At 46.3% G+C, this 24,938-nt stretch overlaps 1 protein-coding gene across 3 annotated transcripts in view; it reads right to left on the minus strand.

The window, feature by feature from the left end:
• Window positions 1-24,938, minus strand: part of PIAS2 (protein inhibitor of activated STAT 2) — a 515,220-nt gene that overhangs the window by 13,131 nt on the left and 477,151 nt on the right. For all 3 annotated transcript variants that reach the window (XM_086960351.1, XM_086960352.1, XM_086960354.1), the window contains one exon: window positions 23,496-23,533. In XM_086960351.1, the coding sequence (XP_086816477.1) occupies window positions 23,496-23,533 (38 nt within the window). The remainder of the gene's footprint in view (window positions 1-23,495; window positions 23,534-24,938) is intronic.

Here is a 24,938-nt window from a genome sequence, read left to right on the forward strand (position 1 = left end):
AGAAGCCAGGAGAGAAGAGTCATGTGGGAGTTAACCAATGGTAAGCAGCCGGCGGGAATGCACTTGCTATACTGCGTACAGCAGATCTTGCAGACAGAGCACGAGCGCTGACTAGGCTCCATAAAGCTGGTGCCATGGTTATAATAAAAAAAATGTTTTAATGAAACCGGGCGCTGTGGTGTCAAAGTATCAGTAGCACATTTAACTTATGTGCATGGTAGCCTATGAAGCTGGCGCCAAGGTTATAAAAAAACAAAAAAAACATTAAACCGGGCACCATGCTAGGTGCCGTGGTGACAAAGTAGGAAACCGGGCACTGTCCTAGACACCGTGGTGACAAAGTATTAGTAGAACATTTACCTTCTGTGCATGGTGTCTCATGAATGGCGCCATGGTTATGAAAAAAAAAACCATGAAACCGGGCGCTGTGCCGTGGTGACAAAGTAGCAGTAGTAAAACAAGTAGTCCCTAAACACCACCGATGAATACTTACAACGTAATTAAACTGTAGTGCTTCTTCAGATAAAACAGCAGTGATATTTCTGGAGCACAAATCAATAAGAAGCCAGGGGAGAAGTTCATCAGCAGGCAGGATTGCACTCGCTATACTGCTTACAGCAGGTGCTGCAGACAATACATGCGCGCTGCCTAGGGTCGACCTAAAAAGGGGCTTCCTCTCTAGAAGAGTTTCTTGTGAAAACAGTAACTCCCTTGCAGAGCCTGCATATCTTAAAATTTGCAGGGTTCAAGAAATGCAGTAGCTCCAATTTTTTTTATCTTGATCATCTGGTAAATGGTCTCTACGGGAGCTTGGGGAAGGCTGAACAGGCCACAGGCTCCATAAGCATTATGGTTAAATGCCCTACAATCCCTCAAGCACAGCCTACTAGTACAATGAGTGCAGACTGCTGGTTGTTGCCTCTTATTAATAATATCTACAAGGTAAGTTGAGTATCAATATACAGAGATAACATTGTCTGGTCATATGTGTATTGGCTTATAAGAAATGGAGAAACATTTTTCTATGCAGCCTCAGACAATCCTGACTTGTTTCTGTGTAGCAGACCACAAGTGGGCTGGCACAGACCCAGCCTAAAGTTTTTCTTATAGGACAATTCATAATAATATCAAACTCTGAAAATATGGCTGCCAGAAGCTTCATTTCGCGAAAGTAAATAATAAAAAAAATATAAAAGCAAATACCATATCGTAACTCGAAATGTTTTTTTAGGAGGCCAACGCATTTATACTTTATCCCATCTCTTGCTTCCTCTCTACAGAGTTTGGTCCTGAGTGATGTGAGAGACAACAGTAACAGCAGTACATATTTTGTCCATGCTCCTCCAGAAAATCCACAGGAATAATGGGGATGGTTTTTTTTAAAGTTTTTCTAACACATCAGTTTTTGAAACCTGTTAAAAACCCTTTCAAAATACGTTGTGGAAAATGGGGTTTAAACAGAAGCAAAGGGCACAAAGTATTTCATATAAGCTTTCTGATTAAAAGCCAGTTCCATTTTGAGGCTTTGGCAGTAATTTCACTAATAAAGAACATTAACGAGAATTTGCAAAGTCATTAGGCGAAGCGTTGCCTAGAAACCATTTGCATTTGCCAAGATCTGTTTTCTTTCAAAATGTTTTATGTAAAACGTTATGACAAAAACCAATCAATGATGGCCACCCTTGCTTGCACTTGCAGCATGCAATCTTGAAATTATTCTGTAACAAAATGCTCCAGAAATGATTGAAAGGCCATGTATGCTTGCGCATGTGTGTAATCATTTTGAATGGTGTTGGGACGGTAAAGTCCTCTGCACGGTAAAAGGCGAATACCCTGTCCTGAGAACCCAACTGTACTGTTGTCTGGATTCCTAATGCTGATTTTTGCTTGTCATTGGCAAACATGGACCATGCTTGTGCACCATTACATAGGTCTATCTCTTCGACTGCAGTTTTGCTGGAGTGGGATGGGCGCCCTTAGCACTACCCTCAGAATAGTTAAAGAGTTAAGCATTCAATCAATCAATCAGCATGTGTACAGCGCAGCACTGTCACCCCTGTGGTTATCTGGGCACTGAGGGAATTTTTACCATCTTTTCAGTTAGCCTGGCGTTCCTTCTTTGACTTTATTGCAAAGATTGGACTGGAAAGGGACAGTGTCTCAGTTCAATGGTGCTGCTTGTTGGGAAGTATAAATAAACAGCGTCTCAACAGGTATAATTGAAAGGACTGATAATTAAGCATGCACAAAACATTGCAAGAAAAGAAGGTAGGGAGACTCATAATTCATTTGAATGTGCCCAAGGCATCATATGTTTGGATGAATACAAGCAATTTGCAGGACAAGATAAGAGAAGGATAAGGAAAAATTGGGAACAGTTGTAACAGCACTGTAAGCACGGTGAGTATCCAGAAAAACTTTGTGCACACAAGTGCTCGTAACACTCCAAGGTGGACAGCGAGGGTGACAAGTGAAAGCAGCGACGGCGCAGGTTGAAAACCTGATAATTATATACAAATGGGCTTCTGGTACACAGGTAATTATTTGCAAGAATATTTACAGATATAAGGCTTTTTAGCAAATTATGGTAAGGGGCGCCGGGAGTTCAGACTTTCTGCGGGCTGTTATTGAAGAAAGAAATGCAATGATAATTGCTCAGCAAGAGACCAAAGTAGCAAGTGATGTGGTAAAAAGTGACTATATGGTTTTTAATACGAAAGCTGTCAAGGGAAAGTTTAGCCGGTCTGTGGGAGGTCTAGCAGTAATGCTGAATGTAAAATACAAAATTGAGGGGCATATTGTATTTAAAAAATGTACTAATTTTCTGTCAAATGCTATCTCTGGTTTGTCAATGGAAAAGGGAAGAGAAAGGAGCTAAATGGTAGCCTAAATTCCACCTCCGAATAAAATGATGGATAATCAGCTTAAGGAGCTGGCAGTTCTTATGAACATGGTGAGTTTAAGGTTCCCAAAGATACCAATTCTGTTGTCAGGCAACTTTAATGCCAAGATTCCCCATAATCCAGTGAACAATGAGTTCCAAAGTGAGGAAGATGTCTTGGGTCCAGAATTCCAGGTCAGCTCTTGGGGCGTCATTGGGGGGATGGGAGAGGGAGACAATTCAGTACGTTGCTTGATAGTTTGAATCTGACAATTGTTAATGGCAGATGTGCAGGGGACCAGCCTGCTCAACATACTTTTAACAATGGTAGGGTGTCTACATTGATAGATTATGTAATTATTTTCCACAGAATGTTTTGGTATATTTATGGATTTAGAGGTAGGTGACCTAGTAGGTAGTGAGCACACGCCCCTAATTCTAACATTACGCACGGTTAAGAGATCTTTAGCAAAATGGTGCCCCAATCAAAATAGGATGGAGGGTCTACTGAAAGATTAGCCCACCCTGTCATGTCAGCTTATTGTGCAAGAGTATGAGAATGTAATAACTTTGATAGGTAATATGGCATCAATAGGCTTAAAGAGGGGTTGGGGAGGGAATGTTGTATCTGGTTCTGCTAAAGTACAGGCCATGGCTGTACATAAGGGAGGTCCTTAAGAGAGGTGGGGATAATAAGGATTGTTTGATTAAATATCGTAGGAGAAGCTAAAGAAAAGAACTTAGAAAAATAACTTGCGTCAAAAGAGAGAGCACATTGACAAAAGAAATTGTTTTATTGTGATCGGGTAGAACAATAGAGTTCTGGAAGATAGTAAACAGTGTGTAGGGGGTGGCTAAAAATATTGTTGCTGTGCCGGTTTTGGAGGAAAACTGGGTGACATATATATCGGAACTGTATACATTTAAAGAGGAGACTGTGGGTGGATTGGGGTTGCATTGGGTTGAGGCCTCGGACATGGGAAGAAAGGAAAACTATTTGACTCCGTCATAAGGGAGTATTGAATCCATATAATAGGCTCTAAAAATTCTAGGGCCCAGGACCCTGATGGTCTTCCCTCTGATATAATTAATCTTAACCCAATCCTGTGGGCTCAAGTTCTGGTTCCAGAATTTAGTGCAATAATCAGTGGGGAGGAGATACTGACTACTTGGTAAGGTAGTATCAGTGTCCCAGTGTATACAAAGGGGAATCAAAACTTTCCATCAAGCTATATGTTGATTACATTACTGGATATTCCCAGTTAGGTTTACTCGTAACATCCCCTGGGGTTGTTAGATGAGTGGGTAAATGATGATAATATTCTCCCTAAGGTCCAAATGGGATTCCATAAGGGCTATTCCACAAAGGACCGAAGTTTAACATTAAATCTATTAGCTGAGAAGTATGCCCGCAAGAAGAAACAACCATTATATGTGTCATACATTGATCAGTCAACCGCATTTGACAATATAAATAGGCCTCTACTGTGGGAGAAGATGAAGAAGTGGGAGTGTCCCCAGGGACTATTAAAGCTGATTATCCAGTTACATGAAGGATCATGGACCAGGGTTGAATTAGGGGGAAATGGGGCGTTGTCAAGAAAAATCAATACCCCCCGATGGATTGAGGCAGGGGTGTATGATGGCCCTGCTCCTGTTCTCTATATACATTGCCGACGCATTGGTAGGATTAAACCAGGTTTGCTCTTTTCCACCCAAATTATGTAATGAGGCCAGCTCAGTATCAATTTATGCAGATACGGTGTTGCTGGACCTTACACCAGTTTACCTCCAGAGACAATTAGATGCTTTTGCAAAATATTTTAAGGCGAATGATCTGAAAATAAATACGGCAAAAACTAAAGTGATGGTCTTTTCTAAAGGAAGGGTTCAGAATAAAAGGCTGAAGTGGTGGTTAAGTAGCGCTCTATAAGAGGTGGTAAAAGAATATCGTTATCTTGGTTTCCATTTTACAAATAACCTTAATTTTATGCCTCGTATTGACCATAAGGAGGCTCGTGCTTGCAGGTGTTTTGTATAGGATGACCTAGTATTGGGTCACAAGTCCATCGAAGTCCTCAGAGAGACCCATAATGCTAAAATTGTTAATCTGTTACTAAATGGATGTGAGGTTTTGCCAGTAAATTATCTGAGGAGGGTTCAGATCATTGAAATGAATATTTGGAAAAAATGCTTGGCCTGCCCAGAGGTTCTGTAAATAGTGCCCTGAGACGAACGCTAAGCCTTACTAGTGTAATATTAATATATAAACAGCATTTCCTCACTTATTGATTTAGTCTACTTAAGGCTAAAGTGGGTACCTTAAGGCAAACAATAACATCTTCTTTGCAGGAGCAGCAGACTGGGCAATGGGCCGTTAATGTCCTCGACATTAAAGTTTCCCTGGATGTCCCAGTAGGGGTAGAGCTTCAAAAAATGTCTAAAGCGTAGCAGAAACAAACATTAAAAACCCTAGTGAAAGAATGCTCTAGGAGTGAGATCGAGGATGTGTGCAAAAGAGATAATCTGTTTCATGTACAGGAGTCAAACTATCCAGCCTTACCTGCGGGACATAAAAAGTAGTTGTATCAGAAGGTGGGCCCTCAAAGTTAGATTGGGGCAGGTGCCAGCCTTTATAATAATGAAGTAGCCTAGACAGGCAGGGGATGAAAGTGCTACTTTTGTCAAAAAGCATCAGTATCCTTTTTGCACTTGCTTATAATTTGCACGTTTGGATAATGGCAGAAGAATATTGCTGTTGCTGGTTTTTAGATTGATGCAAGTTTGTCGTATATTTGATTTATGGGTAGAAATTTTAAAATGTGATAATATAACATTGTGCTAGGCGGTAGGGAATTTCTGTCTATAGTTGACTATTGGTCAATTGAACAGAGGCCTATTTCATTAGAAGGATAGTACAGGCTCTTCAAGGACAATCGGGATATATAGCAATCCTTTGGGTCCCTTTTGCTATAATAGCATTTTTTCCACAAATATACCTACTAGTGGTATAACCATGGTTCACTTGGCATAAAAGCAATGGTATTTTTTGCACAATTATAGCCTCTTTATACAACTATATCTACATGATGTATTGTTAGGGGTTTCTTTTGTATAAATGTAATGGTATCTCTCGGTTGCTCTTTCTAAATAATAGTATTTTTGTATAAATATATTTGTATGTTGTTATGTTTATGTTTTTATTCTCTATAAAGGTAATGGTATTTTGTATAAGACCAATGCCATGTTTTTAGATCAATTAGAGATTTATTTTAAGTAGTATTATGTATTTTTAATCTGCATGCATATGAAATGTTTGTGTTAACTTATTCGCACAATATCAAACTGTTGAACAAGTTACTTACCTTCGGTAACGCTTTTTCTGGTAGATACTATATCTGCCTGTGGATTCCTCACCTTGTGAATATCCCCCTTGCGCCAGCAACATTCGGAAATTCTTTTTCGTAGCCTCGCGCCGACGTGGATAGGACGTCACAGAGACACGGCTCCGCTCGCGACTCCGCTGACGTCATCGACGCCTATAATAGGCCCACGCCGGCGTGATGACATCAGTTCCGCCTTTTTTCCGTGCCATCGAGGCACACGGACGGACCAATGACATTAGATATATACAAAGTATACACAGTACACAATAATCAAGGCAAAGCACACAGTACCAAGCAAGTGCAAGAAAGCAAATGAAACATTTCCTTGACATCAAAATAAAAATACAATACATTACAATAACTCCGGCATAGAAGAGTGGACAACGGGGAGGCGGATGGGTCAGTGAGGAATCCACAGGCAGATATAGTATCTACCAGAAAAAGCGTTACCGAAGGTAAGTAACTTGTTCTTCTGATAGATACATCTGCCGTGTGGATTCCTCACCTTGTGAATAGAGTCCCACAGCAGTCCCCACTCCCGGAGGAGGGTGTCCACTCTTCTAAACCAGGAAATCCTGAAGGACAGAGCGCGCAAAGTGGCCGTCCCTCCTGACTTCGGTATCCAAGCAGTAATGCTTCGCGAAAGTGTGGAGGGAAGACCAGGTTGCTGCCCTACAAATGTCCTCCACAGGAACACCTCTAGCCAAAGCAGAGGTAGTTGACTTAGCTCTAGTGAAATGAGCCCTAATACCCTCTGGAGGTTCCTTACCGGCCAAAGAGTAGCAGATCTTTATACACAGAACGATCCATCTTGATAAAGTTCTTTTATGGACCGCTCTTCCCTTCTTGCAGCCAGCAAAGCCAATGAAGAGTTGATCGTCCAAGCGACAGTCTTTAGTTCTGTCCAAATAAAAAGACACCGCCCTCTTAGGGTCCAGACGGTGCAACCTCTCCTCCTCCTTGGAAGGGTGTGGGGGAGGATAAAAGGTAGGGAGGGTAATGGATTGACCAAGGTGGAAAGGAGTCACCACCTTAGGAAAAAAAGCAGCCCTGGTCCTTATAACCATCCGATCAGCATGTATGGTCAGGAACGGGGGCTTGGAACTAAGAGCTTGAAGCTCACTCACCCTCCTTGCCGAGGTAATTGCAACTAGGAAAACTACTGAGGTAAAATAAAAGGAGTAGGAGGAAACTTGTTTACAAGACCCTTCAAAAACCTCAAGACTACAGGAGACTTAAAAAGAGAGGGCTGATCAGGCAAACAAATAAAAGCCGACAGCGCCGAAAGATAGCCCTTAACTGTGGCAACCGCCAGCCCCTGTTGCGCCAAAGAAAGAGCAAACCGGAGCACATCTGATAAATGTGCTCTCAACGGGTCAATATCATTCTCACCACACCAAATAACAAACTTAGACCATCTATAAGAATAGACAGTCTTAGTGGAGTCACGTCTGGCAGACAAAATGACATCCACCACATCAGGTGTGAGAGAATAGGACATCAGGTTGCCCCGTTCAATCTCCAGGCATGAAGGTGCAATGTCTGGAGGTGGGGGTGTAGAACCTGCCCCTCCATCTGAGAGAGGAGGTCTGCCCTGAGAAGGAGACGGAGCGGCGGGTGAGAGGAGAGGTGGAGTAGATCTGTATACCACACCCTTCTTGGCCAATCCGGGGCGACCAATATAACTTGGGCCCGGTCTTGGCGAATTTTCCTCAGAACCCGAGGAATCAAGGGTATGGGAGGAAACGCGTAAAGGAGTTGATTTCCCCAACTCAACTGAAACGCGTCCCCCAAGGCTCCTTGCATCGGATACTGGAGACTGCAGAAAGACGGGCAGTGAGCATTCTCGCGAGTGGCAAACAGGTCCACCCGAGGAGTCCCCCACGTCCGAAAGACGTGACGAACCACCTCCGGGTGAAGCCTCCACTCGTGGTCGGCAGAGAACTGCCGGCTGAGACTGTCTGCACGCACGTTCAGAACTCCGGCCAGATGATTTGCCATCAGACAAATCTGGTGGTCCTGAACCCAGGACCAGAGACGCAGAGCCTCTCTGCAGAGACACTGCGACCCCACTCCTCCCTGCTTGTTGATGTACCACATCGCGGTCGTGTTGTCCGTCAGGACTTGGATCGACTGACCGCGAAGGGAAGGGAGGAAGGCCTTGAGCGCCAAACGTATCGCCCGCAATTCTAGAAGGTTGATGTGAAGCAACCTTTCCTCTGGAGACCAAAGACCCTTGACCTCCAGATCCCCCAGATGTGCACCCCACACTAGAGTGGATGCATCCGTTATCACCGTGGCCACCGATGGAGGTAGATGGAAAGGCTTCCCTTGCGACAGGTTGCCTTCCACGCTCCACCAAGACAGATCCGCTGCAGTTTCTCTGGAGATCTTCACCGACTCCCCGAGATCTCCATTGTGCTGATACCACTGCCTGCGGAGACACCACTGGAGTGCCCTCATGTGCCAGCGTGCATGGTTGACCAGGAGAATGCAAGAAGCCATCAGACCGAGCAGGCGAAGGACCTTCAGGACCGGAACGACAGCTCCAGGGTAAAACAAAGGAATCATTTCCTGTATGTCGCGAATCCTTTGAGGTGGAGGGAATGCACGACAAACAGTAGTGTCCAGTACGGCACCTATGAACAGGTTGCGCTGGGAGGGCACCAGGTGAGACTTGGGTACATTTATCGAAAAACCCAACCTGAACAACAACTGAGTTGTCTCTCGCAGAGGATGGAGCACCTTCTCTGAGACTCCGCTTTGATCAGCCAGTCGTCCAAATACGGGAACACAGGTATCCCCGACCTCCTGAGATGAGCTGCCACCACCGCCATCACCTTGGTGAAGACTCGAGGCGCAGTAGTAAGACCAAACGGAAGGACCGCAAACTGGTAGTGCTGCGACCCAACCGTGAAACGGAGATACTTCCTGTGCGACTTCAGGATGGGTATATGGAAATACGCGTCCTGCAAGTCGAGCGACACCATCCAGTCTCCTTCCATCAACGCTTGAAGAACCTGAACAAGGGTGAGCATCTTGAATTTCTGCTGCTTCAGATAGAGATTCAAGATCCTGAGATACAGGATTGGACGAAGCCTGCCATCCTTTTTGGGGATCAGGAAATAACGGGAGTAGCATCCCTGACCCCTTTCCTGCTCTGGGACCACCTCTATCGCACCCTTTCGTAACAGAGTTAGAACCTCCTCCTGCAGAAGAGACAGATGTTCCTCGGAGCAAAAACCTTGACAAGGAGGGTAAACAGGGGGAAATTCCCGAAAGGGAAGGGCATACCCATTTTCTACAAGATTGAGAACCCAAAGATCTGTCGTAACCGATTCCCAATCTTGTAGAAAATGGGTAAGCCGACCCCCAACCGGACCCACATGATCCTGAATGACGGATCTAGGGCTGCTTTTCTGCGGCAGGGGGGTTGGAAGAGGTGGAGGAAGAGGAGGGCTGACGTCCACGAGGACGCGCTCTTTGCTTTCCCCTGTACGATCTGTACACTGAATTCTGCTGTTGCTGCTGTTGCTGCTGCTGCTGCTGCTGTTGGCCTTGCCGGAAGTTCCGAAAGGAGCGACCAAAGCCCCTGAACCTTCTGCTGGAAGAAGTGCCCCTGATCTGGAGGCCCAAAGACTTCGCTGTTGCTCTGCAATCCTTGAATCTCTCAACAGCAGCATCCGCCTTTTTCCCAAAGAGACCTGAGCCATCAAAAGGAAGATCAAGCAGAGTCGCCTGTACATCAGCCGAAAAGTCAGATGACTTCAACCAGGCTGACCTCCTTGTGGCAACAGCGCTGCCCATAATACGAGCCACAGAGTCAGCAGTGTCCAGACCACTTTGAATAACCTGGCGGGCTGCCGCCTGAGTGTCACAAATCACCTCCTCAAAATCCTTTCGGTTGGCGTCAGGAATGTTTGGAGCCAGGATACGCAAGGAGTCCATTAAGGCATGAACATACCTTCCCATTAAGCAAGTGGCATTAGTTGACTTCAACGCCATGCTAGCCGATGAAAAGGTCTTTTTTGCCACCTGGTCCTGTTTCTTTGCTTCCTTCTCACAAGGAACCTGAGGAAAGGCACTAAGACTCTTCTTTGAACAGGCAGCCTGAATGACCAGGCTCTCTGGCGAAGGATGTGAAGACAGAAAAGCCGGGTCCTCAGGAGCAGCCCTGTACCTCCTCGCAACACTCTTCGAAACCGCAGGAGCCGACAAAGGTTTCTTCCACACTTCCATAATAGGATCAGTCAAGGCATCATTGAATGGAAGTAAAGGCTCAACCACAGAATTCGGAGAATGCAAGACTTCTGTGAGGATATTAGACTTGAACTCCACTGTAGGCAGAGTCAATTGAAGAAGTTCAGCAGCCTTCCTCATAACCAGATGGTAAGGCTGGATATCCTTAGAGGGAGCACCCGAGCCTGAGGGCAACTCCCACTCTGGAGAGAAATCAAGAGTCCCTGAATCCGCCAATTCCTCAAAACAGCTCTCCTCTAGTTCACCTTCTTCAACATCAGACTGCGAGTCCATGTACCTCTGCTCCTCCAAAAGGCGTTGAGCTTCCCTTCTGGACCTCTCCTTCACACGCCTCGCAGCCGGATCCACCTGCGGCTTCGACAGATTCGGGACCGGCACCGGTACAGAATCCGACGGCACAGAAGAATGCCCTCGAGGATGATCAGGAGCAGGCGACGCCGGAATCGGCGTCGACGACTTCGGCGGAGCCGGGAACTGCCAATGCGGCGTCGAAGCCGGCATGTAAGGCATAAACGGAGCCGGAGGATAGGAGTGAGGAACTCCCAGGCTGAATGCCAAAGGACCCGTGGGACCCGAAGGTGCACTAGAGGGGTACCACGCCCTTGAGAAGACACCATACATTGCGTTAAGAAACGCTGAAGGGTCCTGGCCTGGAGCAGGAAAGGGCGGCTGAAAACCATCAGGCCGGTCCTGAAGAGGGATCGGGTTCGGCTCTTCGACAGGCGCGGAATCCACATCCTCCCGGGCCTCTTCCTCTTCTCGGGCCGGATTCGGAACCGGAGAAGCATTCGGAGCCAGAGATGGAGATCGCCCACGCGACTCAGATGGCGAGGCCTCACCTTCATGCTCAGAGACTTCGAGGGTAACCACCTTCGAACGTACCTTCTTCGGTGACCTCGACCCCGACTGCTTACCAGACCGACGTCGGGACTCATGTCTCCTCTTCTTGTGCTTCTTCTTCGACTTCGAAACATGATCCGACGCCGACTTCGAAGACGACCTCTCTCGAGAAGCAGATCTCGACCTCGCCCTGGACTTCGACCTCGCCCTTCGAGAACGAGACCTCGACGACTTCTTCTTTCCAGCTTTCACCTTAGCAACCAGAAGTTTGGCTTCTCTCTCCCTCAGGGCCTTCGGATTCATCTTCCGACATGAAGAACAATCCTCCACATCATGGTCGGAACTTAAGCACCAGATGCAGTCTTCATGGGGGTCGGTAATGGACATCATTTTACCGCACTCCCTGCAGGGCTTGAAGCCGGTCTTCTTGGATGACATCTTCGAAGAAACAGGATACAGAGAAGCAGAATTAACCAACAAAACGGCAACAATGTACCAGAAGGCTACAGAGATTCCCGATAACCGTTAGCGTCGACGACGCGGAAAAAAGGGAACTGATGTCATCACGCCGGCGTGGGCCTATTATAGGCGTTGGTGACGTCAGCGGAGTCGCGAGCGGAGCCGTGTCTCTGTGACGTCCTATCCACGTCGGCGCGAGGCTACGAAAAAGAATTTCCGAATGTTGCTGGCGCAAGGGGGATATTCACAAGGTGAGGAATCCACACGGCAGATGTATCTATCAGAAAATAAAATCAAAAAAGTCTGGACAGGGTGCTGAGTATGCCATATCTCAGTCGAAAAGCCATGTCTTGAGTTTCTTTCTGAAATTCGCATGGGAGGATGCTGTTCGGTGGTGGAGGGGCAGGTCATTCCAAGCCTTGGCAGCGATGTAGGAGAAGGAGCGCCCCACGCTGTGACAGATGCGGGGGATGTGTGCTTGGGCGAGAGAGGCAGATCGCACATGTCTTGCGGGCAGGTGGAAGTTCAGTCGATGGCTGATGTAGGATGGTCCATGATTGTGTAGAGCTTTGTATGCGTGCGTGAGGATCTTGAACTGGCATAGCTTTTTGATGGGGAGCCAGTGGAGGTTCCTGAAGTGAGGGGTGATGTGTGTCCATTTGGGGAGGTCCAGGATGAGTCTGACTGCAGTGTTCTGGATGATCGAGAGTCTTCTGAGGACCTAGGTGGAAATTCCGGTGTAGAGAGCATTGCCATAGTCAATGCAGCTGGTGACAAGGGCCTGGGAAACAGACTTTTTGGTGTTGATTGGATCCATCTGAAGATTCAGCGTAGCAGGCGCAGTGTGTTGAACCAGGAAGAGGCAACTGCATTGACTTGTCGTTTCATGGTCAGTTGGCTGTCAAGGATGATGCCGAAGTTGCGTGCATGATCTGTCAGTGTGGGTGTTGGTCAGAGTTCTGCTGCCCACCAGCTGTGGTCCCATTCAGAGGTGTTCTTCATAAAGATCAGTACTTCTGTTTTGTCAGAGTTGAGGTTGAGACAGTTTGGCTACATTGCTCATGGTGTGGCAGAAATTGGGTTTTGGCGTTGGAGGGGTCCTCGGTGAGCGAAAGGATTAGTTGAGTGTTGTATGCTTAGGAGATTACGTTGAGTCCCTGGGATCTGATGATGTCTGCGAGGGGTTCATGTAGACGTTTAACAGGGTGAGGCTGAGAGATGATCCTTGGGGTACGCTGCATATGACGCCCTTGGGTGCGGAGATGAAGGGAGGCATTCAAATGCTTTATGTGCATCCTGAAAGAAAAGAGGCAATCCATTTGAGGGGATTTTGCTGTATGCAGACATTGTGGAGTCTGTTGATGAGGGTGTGGTGGGAGATGGAATCAAACGCAGCAGAGTAATTGAGGGGGATCAGGGCCACAGTTTCTCCACAGTTGATATAGTCTGAGACAGCAAGAAGCATTAGCATGGTGGTGGCAGCATACCATGTAGTAAGCAGTAGTAGTGAACAGGTCATTTTTATCCTGTGTCACTGGAGTGAGGCCTACAGGCTCACTCACCTTTTTAAAACTTCAGCTGCTGTGTGCTTAACTCTCCCACTTCCTACATCAGTGAGATGTTGAGTGCTGCACAGCGCAGGAGTGGTGACTCTGCCCTGGATGTATATGTTCCTGGGAAGGGTACAGTACAGGGATAGAGCTGTGGTGTGTAGAACATGCAAGGTTAGTACATGTATTGAGTGTGAGGAATACATTCCATGAAAGATGTAGCCATGTGCAGTGCATGCACATTGAAAGCATGTTCTGGGTGTTACGTGTGCTTGCTAGAAGTACATGAAGGTGAGGTAGTGTGCATAGTGAGTGCATGTGCTGGCAGTGTGAGTGCTTGCAAAGAGCACACCATGGCGCAATACAGAAAGGGTACATAAGTGAGTAGTACACACAGAGCTTGTGTGTGCAGGATGTATGTGAACCTGGGGTGGCACAATACATGGAGGTCACAGTACTGGACAGTATATGTGCTGTGTATGTACACTGAGTGCAAGTGTGCCTGCAATGGTACATTACATGGAGTACCCTGGGCTCCATTTTGGCAAGCCCAAACCTGCATTCCTGTGACCTGGGTGGGACACACTGGAGGAAGAAAGAGAGACACTCTCCCTGTACACTTAAAAAGAGTGCTCTTTGATTCAGTGATAGATCACAAGGAAGGGGCGTTAGACACATCTCAGGAAGGAGATGGGGCCGATAAGGGAATCAAAGCGTAGGACTGGGATCCCGGGATTAACCTTTAGATGCAAATATCAGGGCCCAAGGCCTGCCAATCACCCTGCTGGGTGAGGGGATATCTCCCAGGGAAACCAAGTCCACCAGCCCTGGAGTCTGGAGCACCAGCCCCTGCCTGTGTGCCAAGACCAGTGTGCGCTATGAGTAAGAGGAGAGTGTTGGAGGGAGCAAGGTTCAGTGGGGAGCTGTACTGAGAGGAATCCCAGTGTGAGGAGGCGGCTCTGCACTGATTGGGTCGAAGCCCGTGTGCAGGATTGATTAGGTGACCCCCGTATGCCAGGAGAGGGCCGCCGTGACTGACCAGTGCAGCAAGTGCTGTGCGGGGAGCGCCAAGCCAATACTGCCTCGTTGCAGTGACCCCGTATGCCACAGTGAGGGGGCATCCATAGAAGTGACTGTGCCGACAAAGTGGCAAGACTTGTGTAAGCCTTAGCGGCGAATCCATATGCCAGGAGGGGCCACCAGGATATAGGTGATTGCATAGGAGAGGTCTACGCCTTGCCAGCAAGTACTGCGGTAACCTCATATGCCAGGAGGGGCTGCCATGTGGAGTTTTGGTAGGTTCGGGCTATCGCCCGGGAAAATTGAAGCTGCAAACTGCAGCTCAAATTTGTGCATCGAGACATGCCCTCTGACTGACCTAATCAATCAATCAGTCATTTGTTAAGCGCACCACATACCCGTGAGGGTCTTAAGGCGCTGGGGGGGAGGTGGGGGCCGCTACTGATCGAACAGCCAGGTCTTTAGTGTCCTCCTGAAGGTCAGCAGGTCTTGGGTCTGTCGTAGGCTCAGTGGGAGGGTGTTCCATGTCTTAGAGGCGGGGTGGGAGAAGGATCTCCCACCGGTGGTAGTAATTCAGATGCGTGGGACGGTGGCGAGTGAGAGGTCGGCGGAGCGTAGCTGGCGGCTGGGGGTGTAGAAGGAGAGCCATCTGTTGAGGTAGGCTGGGCCGGTCTTGTGGAGTGCCTTGTGTGCGTGGATGAGGAGCTTGAAGGATATCCTCTTGTTGACGGGGAGCCAGTGCAGGTTTCTCAGGTGGGGGGTGATGTGGCTGTGTCGTGGTACATCGAGGATCAGTCGTGCCGAGGCGTTTTGGATGCGTTGTAGTCGATTGATGAGCTTGGTCGCGGCGCTAAGAGGACTTCATCGCTGGAATCTGGTTCAGGGCACAAAGATCAACCCCCTCCCCGCCATGAGGGAAAACTGAACTTACAGCGTCATCAGAAGCTAAGAGCAGCTACGATTGCTGCCGAGGCCAGCAGCGCTGCTCGGGAGACAGCCTGTCCTGCCAGGTGCTGCAGCCGTACGGCATGCAGCCTGGTTCTTTCATACAGGACCAGAACATGCTAGTGCCCGGGGTCGGGGTACCTATTGAAACCTTCCATGTTGCTTGAGTGGGTAAGGCTTGAAACAGGCCTGTCAGGCCCCCGGGGCACTCACTGCTGAAGGTGCTGCAGCTCCATACATACTTATTTCCTATTTCCCTATTTGCCTATTTCCTAAGAGTCAAAGCGGACTCCTAAAAAGGCCTATTAGTGAGCACACAAGTGAATGGGGATAAAACCCAACCACATTGCAAGGTAGAGGTTGGGACAGGGATTTGCCAGATAAACACTAGAGCCCCGACCTCAAGGGGATTGTGTTGTTGTTTACAAATGTTGTTGTTTCTTTGAAAGTGTAGACTTAGAAATAACATACTTCTCTTTCTATAAAAGCAGGTATTTGACTGGACATTGATCTATTGGCATTACTGAGTGCACTTTGAGTTATAAGATGTGTTCACTAGCGTGTATCTACAGTGTCCTCCCCAAAAGCCACCCCAGCCGCCCCAAGGCAGCCTTCGACTGCTCGTCCACAGCTACCACTGAAAGTCAAGTGCAGAAGGGGTACTTGACTCAGGTGCTCATACTCCAAAGATCATTTCAAGTGTTCCATAATGAATCATCTTCCAAAAAAAACCCTCTCCAATGTAGAGTATCCCAGGGTCCTCCTTAAGTCCTACCCTTTTTAATATTCATACCCATACCCTTGCTGAAACAGTTCTTCCCTTTAGAGTAAATATTGTCACATACGCTGATGACACCCAGCTTGTGATTGGGTTCAACAATAAGGAATGTAATCCCCCCAGCCTCAATCTCTGCCTTCAGGAAATAGCCTCCTGGATGAGGGACTCTTTACTGAAATTAAATGGGGATAAAAGTGAAATCATGGTTTTAGGAAATCGTTCCCCTCTTGATATGAGAGAAATCTGTCCCGCTGTCCTGGATCCGGCCCCCACCCCCAAAACCCAAGTCAAGAGCCTGGGTGTCTTGCTGGATCACGACTTATCTTTCACACCCCAGGCGCGGAAGACGGCCGCCACCTGCTATGGTCTTCTTCAAATCTCACGTAAAATCCTCCCACTTCTACCACTCAAGGCAAGAAAGACCTTGGTACAGGCCCTTGTCTTGTCCAGATTGGACTACGCAAATGCGCTCTATCTGGGTACCACTGCGGCTACCATCTCGAGGTTCCAGACCGTCCAGAATCGGGCTGCGAGATTACTGCTTAATTTACCTAAAATGCATTCTGCAAGACCAGCGCTCAAATCCCTCCACTGGCTTCCTTTCAAGGAAAGAATCAAATTTAAATCACTCTGCATTGCTCATAAATTATTTCACAACTTGGGTCCCCCCATCCTCAGAAATATCATCCATCACTACCAGCCCAACAGAGCCCTTCGCTCCAAATCCCTTAATTTGGCATCCATTCCCAAAGTCAAAAAATCTAGAAGGGGTGGTCGTCAATTTTCTCTACTCACCGCTAAACTCTGAAACTCCCTCCTCCCTTCCTGTCTTCGCGCCGAACCCAATCATCTCTCCTTTCGCAGATCCCTTAAAACACTGCTGTTCCCCTAATGTGCTGTGATCATCTGCCTCTCTTAATTCTAAGCGCTGGGAGGCCTCCGGGTAGCCATGCGCTATATAAATACCACTCAATTTCAATAGTGAGTCAGGCTTGGGACACCAGGAGTAAAATACCTCAACCCAGCCCTGCAGTCCCAGCTTTTTCTGTCCTGGGGCCCTCTGAAAGTGGTTCTGACATATGAATTTCTGTAAAGTCCATCAAATGCCACTGTAAGATGGACACCCATATGTGCTTCAAGCATGCACATGGGTGGGTGGCCATTTTGGAAAAAATGTTGGCCAAAAAATAATGTGCATATGACCATCCATAAGTGGCCCTGGGGTGGCTGAGCCCTTCGTAAATAAATAATAATGCCATATTTGAATGGATAAGTCCAACAAAGTCATTCAAAATGGCTGCCCATACCTGCCAATTGTTATTGCCATTGGTAATTGGGATTTCTAAAGTGCATTATCACCGCCAGGTCTCGAAGCGCTACGAGAGAGAGCCCAATCTAGGCCCTTCTATGGGAATGTGTCTAGAAACTTGGTTTAGGCTGTGCCCCAGGCTTCAATAAAAAGGAGAGTTTTTAGTTTCTTCCTGAATAGGAGGAGGATGGGTTCTTGACGAAAACTTGTTCCAGAGTGGAGGGATCATTGTGGAACAAGCTCTACCCCCTTTGGATGAAGTATTAAAGCGGGGGCAGGGCCAGCAGGCCAGTGTCTGAGGAGCGGAGGGACCACCCTGGCACCTAATTTACCAGCCGATCCTTAATATAAGCTGGGGCCTGTCCGTGGATAGCTTTGTGGGCTATACATAGCCCTGAACCTGGTTCTCTGCTTGAACGGAAGCCAGTGCAGCTGCTGCAGTAGTGCGCCCGCCTTGGGAGCCTAAAGATTTGTCTGGCAGCATCATTCATGATTATATGGAGTTTCATTAGTAGTGTCTCCGGGAGACCAATGTACAAGGAATTTTCCGTAATCTAATCAGGGCACGATCATGGCCAATACTACCATCCGGAGTGCCGCGAAAGATATGAGAGGGGCAAGTCTTCGTAACTGTCTTAGCAGGCCCACAAATGTTCCCACCACGGAGGATGCCTGGTGAGACACAGGAGCTTGGCGTCAATTTTTATGCCCGGGCTTTTCACGACCTGGGCTGGCTTGGGAATAGTGCCGAGCTCTTGTGGCCAGAAGAGGCCACACCAGGGGTAATATCCGATTTATCTGTTTTATCAGGGTTGATTTTGAGAGAGTTAGCTGTAAACCGGTTGACGGTTGATGTTCTGCATCCCTCCGTGGGCCGAGGGGGGAATTATCGATCTGGATGATGATTTGAGTATTATTCGCATAATTGAAGACTTGGCACTCCATACGGGTCAGTGCGGCCACCAAAGGCTGAAGATAGACATTGAAAAGAAGGGGGGAAAGCGCAAAACCCTGGGGGACCCCGCACGTTAATTTGCCAGTGTCGGACGTCTGATCAGCCAATTGAATCCTTTGGGATCGATCTGACAGGAAGGATAAGAGCCACTGGAATGCCGTCCCATGAATGCCTAACTCGGAGATCCGTGACAGGAGTTGGCCGTGGTTGACAGTGTCGAATGCTGCGGACAGGTCTAGCAGGATGAGAGCTCCTGGCTTCTTGTTGTCGGCCCTGATCCTGAGTTCATCCGTCACTGCCAGCATCACCAGGTCTGTGCTGTGGAGGGCCCTGAAAACGGCCTGCTTCATTTGAAGTAGCTGATTTCCCTCTATGTGATGTGATAAGGCTTTCAGCACATGCTGTTCCAGCACTTTAGCCAGAAAAGGGAGCTTGGAGATAGGCCTAAAGTTTTGAGGTTCTTTGTATCCGCCCCTGGTTTTTTCAGCAAGGGGATGACTTTAGCTTCCTTGAAGTTGGACAGGACCCGGCAGGTTTTAAGTGACCAATTAAGCAAGTTGAGGACCTTGCTTTCTATTCTAGGGAGTGCCATTCGAAACAACCTAGGGGGGCAGGGGTTCGATGGGGACCCTGATTTAACGTGTTTCATTAAGAGGCTCAAAGAGTCATGGTTGAGCTTTGGGAAGACAGTGAGGGGCTTGCCATAGGTGAGTGGGGTCAGCCACCGGGAGACAGTGGACGGCGGGAGTGTGGTGAATATCCGTCAAAAGGTCATTGACTTTGTTGAGAAAGTAGGACTAGAACTTGTTGCAGTCTTCCGGGCAGACCAGGGGTTTCTGTTCCTGTGACTGCCTCAGATCATTTAAAATCCGGAAGGTCTCTTTCTGTTTGTTGTCGGCAGGCAGGATCCTAGATTCGTAATATTCTGCTTTCCTGGCAATAATGGCTTTTTGTAGGTTACAAGCGCATGTTTATATTCAGACAGAGCCTCTGGGTCATATGCTTTACGCCAGGTTCTCTCAAGCTGGCGCAGGGTTTGTTTCTTTCCTCTTAAAGCCTCATTGAACCAGGGGGCCCCTTTACCTTTGTTCCTTACTCTTTCTCTACGTGCAGGAGCTACTGTGTCGATGGCATTACTCAGTCTGAGTGAGAGGGACTAGTTTTCCTGGTCTTGAGTTCCCTGACCTAGCCTCATTGGGGCTGATTTACGCAGGGTTCCGACAAGGTAACCTTCTTTTATTTTATTCCATCTACGCAGCACTTTCCACTTGGGGGGGGAGGGGTGCTGGGGGGGTGGATGGGCTCCTTGACCCCTGAGCGGGATCAGGCCCTTGAACAGAAAATGGTCAGACCAGGCACAGGGACTGATATTCGTCAGGCTGGCAGATGGATGGGTGGTCCAGAACAGGTCGAGCGTGTGACCCTTAACATGGGTGGGGGCATTTACAAGTTGTTTGAGTTCCAAGGTCGATAGTGCCTCATCCACGCACAGGTGGCCACTTTATAATGGCTTTTGTTGGAACAAATATTTAGATATGTGCTCAACATGAAGACATGTGAGTAGCCAGATAGAACTGTTGTGGAAGCTGCCATGCCCTTGCCAAAGAAAAGAGAAGAATATGTATATATATATATATATATATATACATATATATAACCTACTGGCGATAGCCAGTAGGTATATATAGTTAGGATTTTTTCTCTATGGAACTTTTGAAAATTCTATGCCTAATAACTTTGGCGTTTGTGGACGGAATTGGCTGAAATTTTCAGGAAAATGGCACATTTTGTTTCTGAGCAGCCCTTGAAAATTTGGGGGGGTTCGTCAAGGGGAGGCCGAGAAAAAAGGGGGGTCCCAAAACGCGTTTTTCCCATGTTAATTTCCATAGGGCGGTTGGCCTCACTTTTAGCCCGAACGGCTGAATGGATTTCCACGAAACTTGGCAAAATTGTAGGGACTGTTAGCCCGATGTGCCTTTGCTAGGTCTCAATATATGTGCTTCAGTGAATTTTGAGAAATTAACGTTTAAAACAAGATATATATCTGTAACAGCGCTCCGGGCAGCGCTCCGGTTCGCGAACTTTTCGCGTATCGGAACTTTGCGAAGCGAAGCTGATTGGCTCTCCGGTGTCTGTCAACATTCTAAACAGTCCGGAGCGGCCGCCATCTTGTCTCTCGGTAGGATCGAGAGACAAGAGGAGGCCAAAACAAAGGGGGAAATGAAGGAAAGGGGGCAAGGTAGACCCCTTCTGACCCCCTAGGATTGATGAGGGGGATATTATAGAGCCACGCCGGGCCCAAAAAAAAAAAAAAAAAAAAATCCGATTTTTTCGCCGTAGAGACACGTCTTGGTACGCGAACCGGGCAGCTAACCGGGCAGCTAACCGGGAAGCTAACCGGCAGTGTAACAGGAGTCTGAGGAGTAGCTGATTGGCTGTCAACATTGTAAACAGTCCGGAGCGGCCGCCATCTTGTCTCTCGGTAGGATCGAGAGACAAGAGGAGGCCAAAACAAAGGGGGAAATGAAGGAAAGAGGGCAAGGTAGACCCCTTCTGACCCCCTAGGATTGATGAGGGGATATTATAAAGCCACGCGGGGGCAAAAAAAAAAAAAAAAAAATCCAATTTTTTCGCCGTAGAGACGCGTCTTGGTACGCGAACCGGGCAGCTAACCGGGAAGCTAACCGGCAGTGTAACGGGAGTCTGAGGAGAAGCTGATTGGCTGTTATCATTGTAAACAGTCTGGAGCGGCCGCCATCTTGTCTCTCTGTGGGATCGAGAGACAAGAGGTGGAAAAAAAAAAGGTGTAAATGAATGAAAGGGGTAAGGCAGACCCCTCCTGAACCCCTAGGATTGATAAGGGGGCTATTAAAGTTCCCTGGGGGGTGAAAAAAAAAATTGCGATTTTTCGCGGTAAAGGTGCTTCCTGGTACGTTAACCGGGCAGCTAACCGGCAGCGTAACGGGAGTCCGACATATTGTGTTTTTTGAACGTTTGTGATATGTGCACGTGTGGATTTTGTCTAATTAAGGTTAAAAAAAAATATATATATCTTTAAGCGTGTTCTGGCGCGCTTACGTTTTGGGTTTGGTTTGCGCTGCAGAGACGATACGTCACGGTTATGCGATGCATCATGAGGCGTCTCACGGGCTACGTGATACGTCACTTAATAAAGAATATATTTTACAGCTATAGATATTAGCTTTTAAAAAACCAATGAAATTCACAGAAAAAACCATAGGTTATAGACCATATATAGTTAGGAATTTGCATTTACAAAACCTTGAAAATTCACTGAAAAAACCATAGGTTATAGACCATATATAGTTAGGGATTAGCATTTAAAAAACCTTATTTTATTTGCACAAAACCATTGAAATTCCATATATAGTTAGTTGCACTAACTATATATCGCGGACCCGCAATCCACTGCTAATGAGGTCACATATTACATCATTCATGACATGGTCAGTGACATCACTGATGACATCACTGATGACATCTCAAATGACATCACTGATGACATCACTGATGACATCTCAAATGACATCACTGATGACATCACTGACATCTCATTTGACATTACTGATTACATCACTGATGATATCATTTATGTGATAATACATCTTCAGACTCTAATATAACCTTAGATACACTCAGTGTAAACAGGCACTCACAGACTGTCACACATCCATGGAGTTACTCACACACCTAGTCAGTCATGCAAAGAATCAATCACATCTCCATTTCCTCAACTATACAGTTATACACACCTTACTTATTCAAACATATACTAACACATATTTACTCTCTTATACAATCCTTGATACAAGTTCACAATGATTCATACAGCCACTCTCACATTCACTGGCTCTTATGTTCAGTTATTTATATATGTCAACTCTCACATGGAGTGTGTTTTACATATGTACTTACTTTGACATGTAGAACTGAGATATCCATTCACTCACCAATATACTCATGCACACAGTCAACTGTCCATACAGCTGTTTCTACATGCACTTTTGAACCCATACACCTAGGGAATCAACTGCTCACACATCTATGCACAGAGTTATACACCTCCCAACCACCCACACACATACTCAGTCTCCCATACAAATACTTGGGCAACCATTCAATAACCCATATAGTTACTGATATAGCTACTGATTTAAACATGCAGCAGTTTACAGAAGAACATAAATAATGATTGCCAAATTAAGACACTTTAATCACTAACCCATGCACTCAGTGAGACACATTTAATCATTCTCTCATACAGTCAGTCATGCACCTACTAAATCCTTCATCCAGACACTTATACATCCACTCATTCTTCAATATGTAAGACATATTTTAACTTTACAGAAACATACAGTCACTGGGTGTCACTGGGTGTTGTCATCAGTGATGTCATTTGAGATGTCATCAGTGATGTCATCAGTGATGTCACTGACCATGTCATGAATGATGTAATATGTGACATCATCAGCAGTGGATTGCGGGTCCGCGATATATAGTTAGTGCAACTAACTATATATGGAATTTCAATGGTTTTGTGCAAATAAAATAGGGTTTTTTAAATGCTAATCCCTAACTATATATGGTCTATAACCAAGATTATTTTCAGTGAATATATATATATATATATATATATATATATATATATATATATATATATAAATAAGAAAAGGTATGGGCTAGTTTTTGTGCAGATGTTCACATTGTCCAGGAGCTGAATGTGGTCACTCACAGTGAGTGAGTGAAAACAATGACAGAAGTTGGCTGACCCTATACACCGTGCTGCATGCAGACTAATGGATGAAGACGGAGGACTGAAAGCCCATGTAGGAATGTGTTACATATATCTATATACTTTCTTTTTTTTTTAAAGAAATTGTGTTGGCTAACGTCTGACCTAACAAAATCTAAAAATCTGCAATGTAACTATATTAAATACAGATCACAGTAAGGTATTTAATTACAGAGAAATTAAACTGAGCTGCATCTCGACATATTAAATTACTTAGGACTGTGACATCTTTTATAAGTATAATGGAAAAAACATACACAGAGGTGTGAATTTTGTTATCAACTGAAATGTCTTACCTGAGGGTCAGCTGACAATAATGAAAGAAAATCCAGACCTAAAGAAAAAAGACGACCATTAATATGCATTCATATTATGAAATAGTTTAGTTACCTCCATGCACAAAACAATCTTTGCCCTGTACCAGGAGTTAATGCATGAAAGATCTTGGCTAACTAAAAGACCAGATACTGTTCTGTTACATACAACTAAAATGCAACAAGCCTGCTGTGAGGAATATTCACAATCCTAGATTCGTTATCCGTTTGTCCACAATTCCCAAAACTCTTGCCTTTATATGTACTGGCTCAGGTCTTTAAAAAAGTCATTTTGCATATGTGCAAAGTCAGAAAATTAATTTGCAAAATAATGCAAAATGTCAAGCCTATGAGTCACAAAATCTACGCATGTGCACTGGCACATCCAAAATGTGTACTTGAAGGCAGGTTATGGGATGTGGCAGGTATAGCTAGATCGGTTTGCATCTCCAATACTTAGTTTTATGCACACACATGGCCTGCTAAACCTCATCTTTCACAATAAGAATCCTGACTTGGTGCAGGAGTTTCACAGGAGAAGGAGCAATGCAGGCTGGGGACTATTATGCACACTGTCTACTTGGAGGAACTAGGACATCAATGCTGATTTCACACTCCTAATTTAAGGGCCAGCAGGGACATGGCAACCATGACATTTATGAATGGAAGGACAGCAGAAGCCCCCTGCAAAGTGGCTCATAGGAACCAATGAAGTGTAGTGTAACAGTATTCACAGAAAGGCAAAATGGCATTTTCCATTTCCTGGGTACCTGCGACCTATGTGCACTGGAACTGTGTACATGCAATTGAGGGTGACATGCTAATGTGCAGAGGTAGTTTTAAGGGAACTGCCTCTGTATTTAGCTACATTTATATGTGAAGTATGAGGAAAATTTGAAAATGAACAATTAGCTAGTCACAGAACTCGCCAGGCATTTTACATGAAATCAAATTTTGGGAAGCCACTGCCACCTCTAAAGTAAAGAGACATCTCCTAAAGACCCTCCTAAGCCCCAACTAATCACACCAACAATGGAGGTTCACTGGCAGCAAAGTACGGAGTAAATGCAACCCACTATAGACACATGCAAACCTGGATATTGCTGGTTCACAAAGAGAAATGGGTATCTATTGTTAGAGAACTACTGGAGTAGACCTAGGTACTCACACCAACACCTAACAGGGTTATTATAGTCTTTGGGCAAGGCCCAATTGAGGGTCAACTCCCTGAATTCCTTGAGGGCACTTGGAGGAAGGAGTCCTCTCCCAACGCCTTGGGAGGATAAAAGCATGCTTGTCTTCTGCTGCACGGCTGTGCCCGTGGCAAGGTGGGGTCTGTCTGCACCTGTCAGTGCCCGAAAGAGGCTGGGATGGGAGTTACTGGTTATTTCCTTAAAACACAACCACATTTTGTTTTACGAACTA

The sequence above is a fragment of the Lissotriton vulgaris genome, chromosome 3_1, assembly GCF_964263255.1.
Source record: "Lissotriton vulgaris chromosome 3_1, aLisVul1.2, whole genome shotgun sequence".
Taxonomy (NCBI): Eukaryota; Metazoa; Chordata; class Amphibia; order Caudata; family Salamandridae; genus Lissotriton; species Lissotriton vulgaris.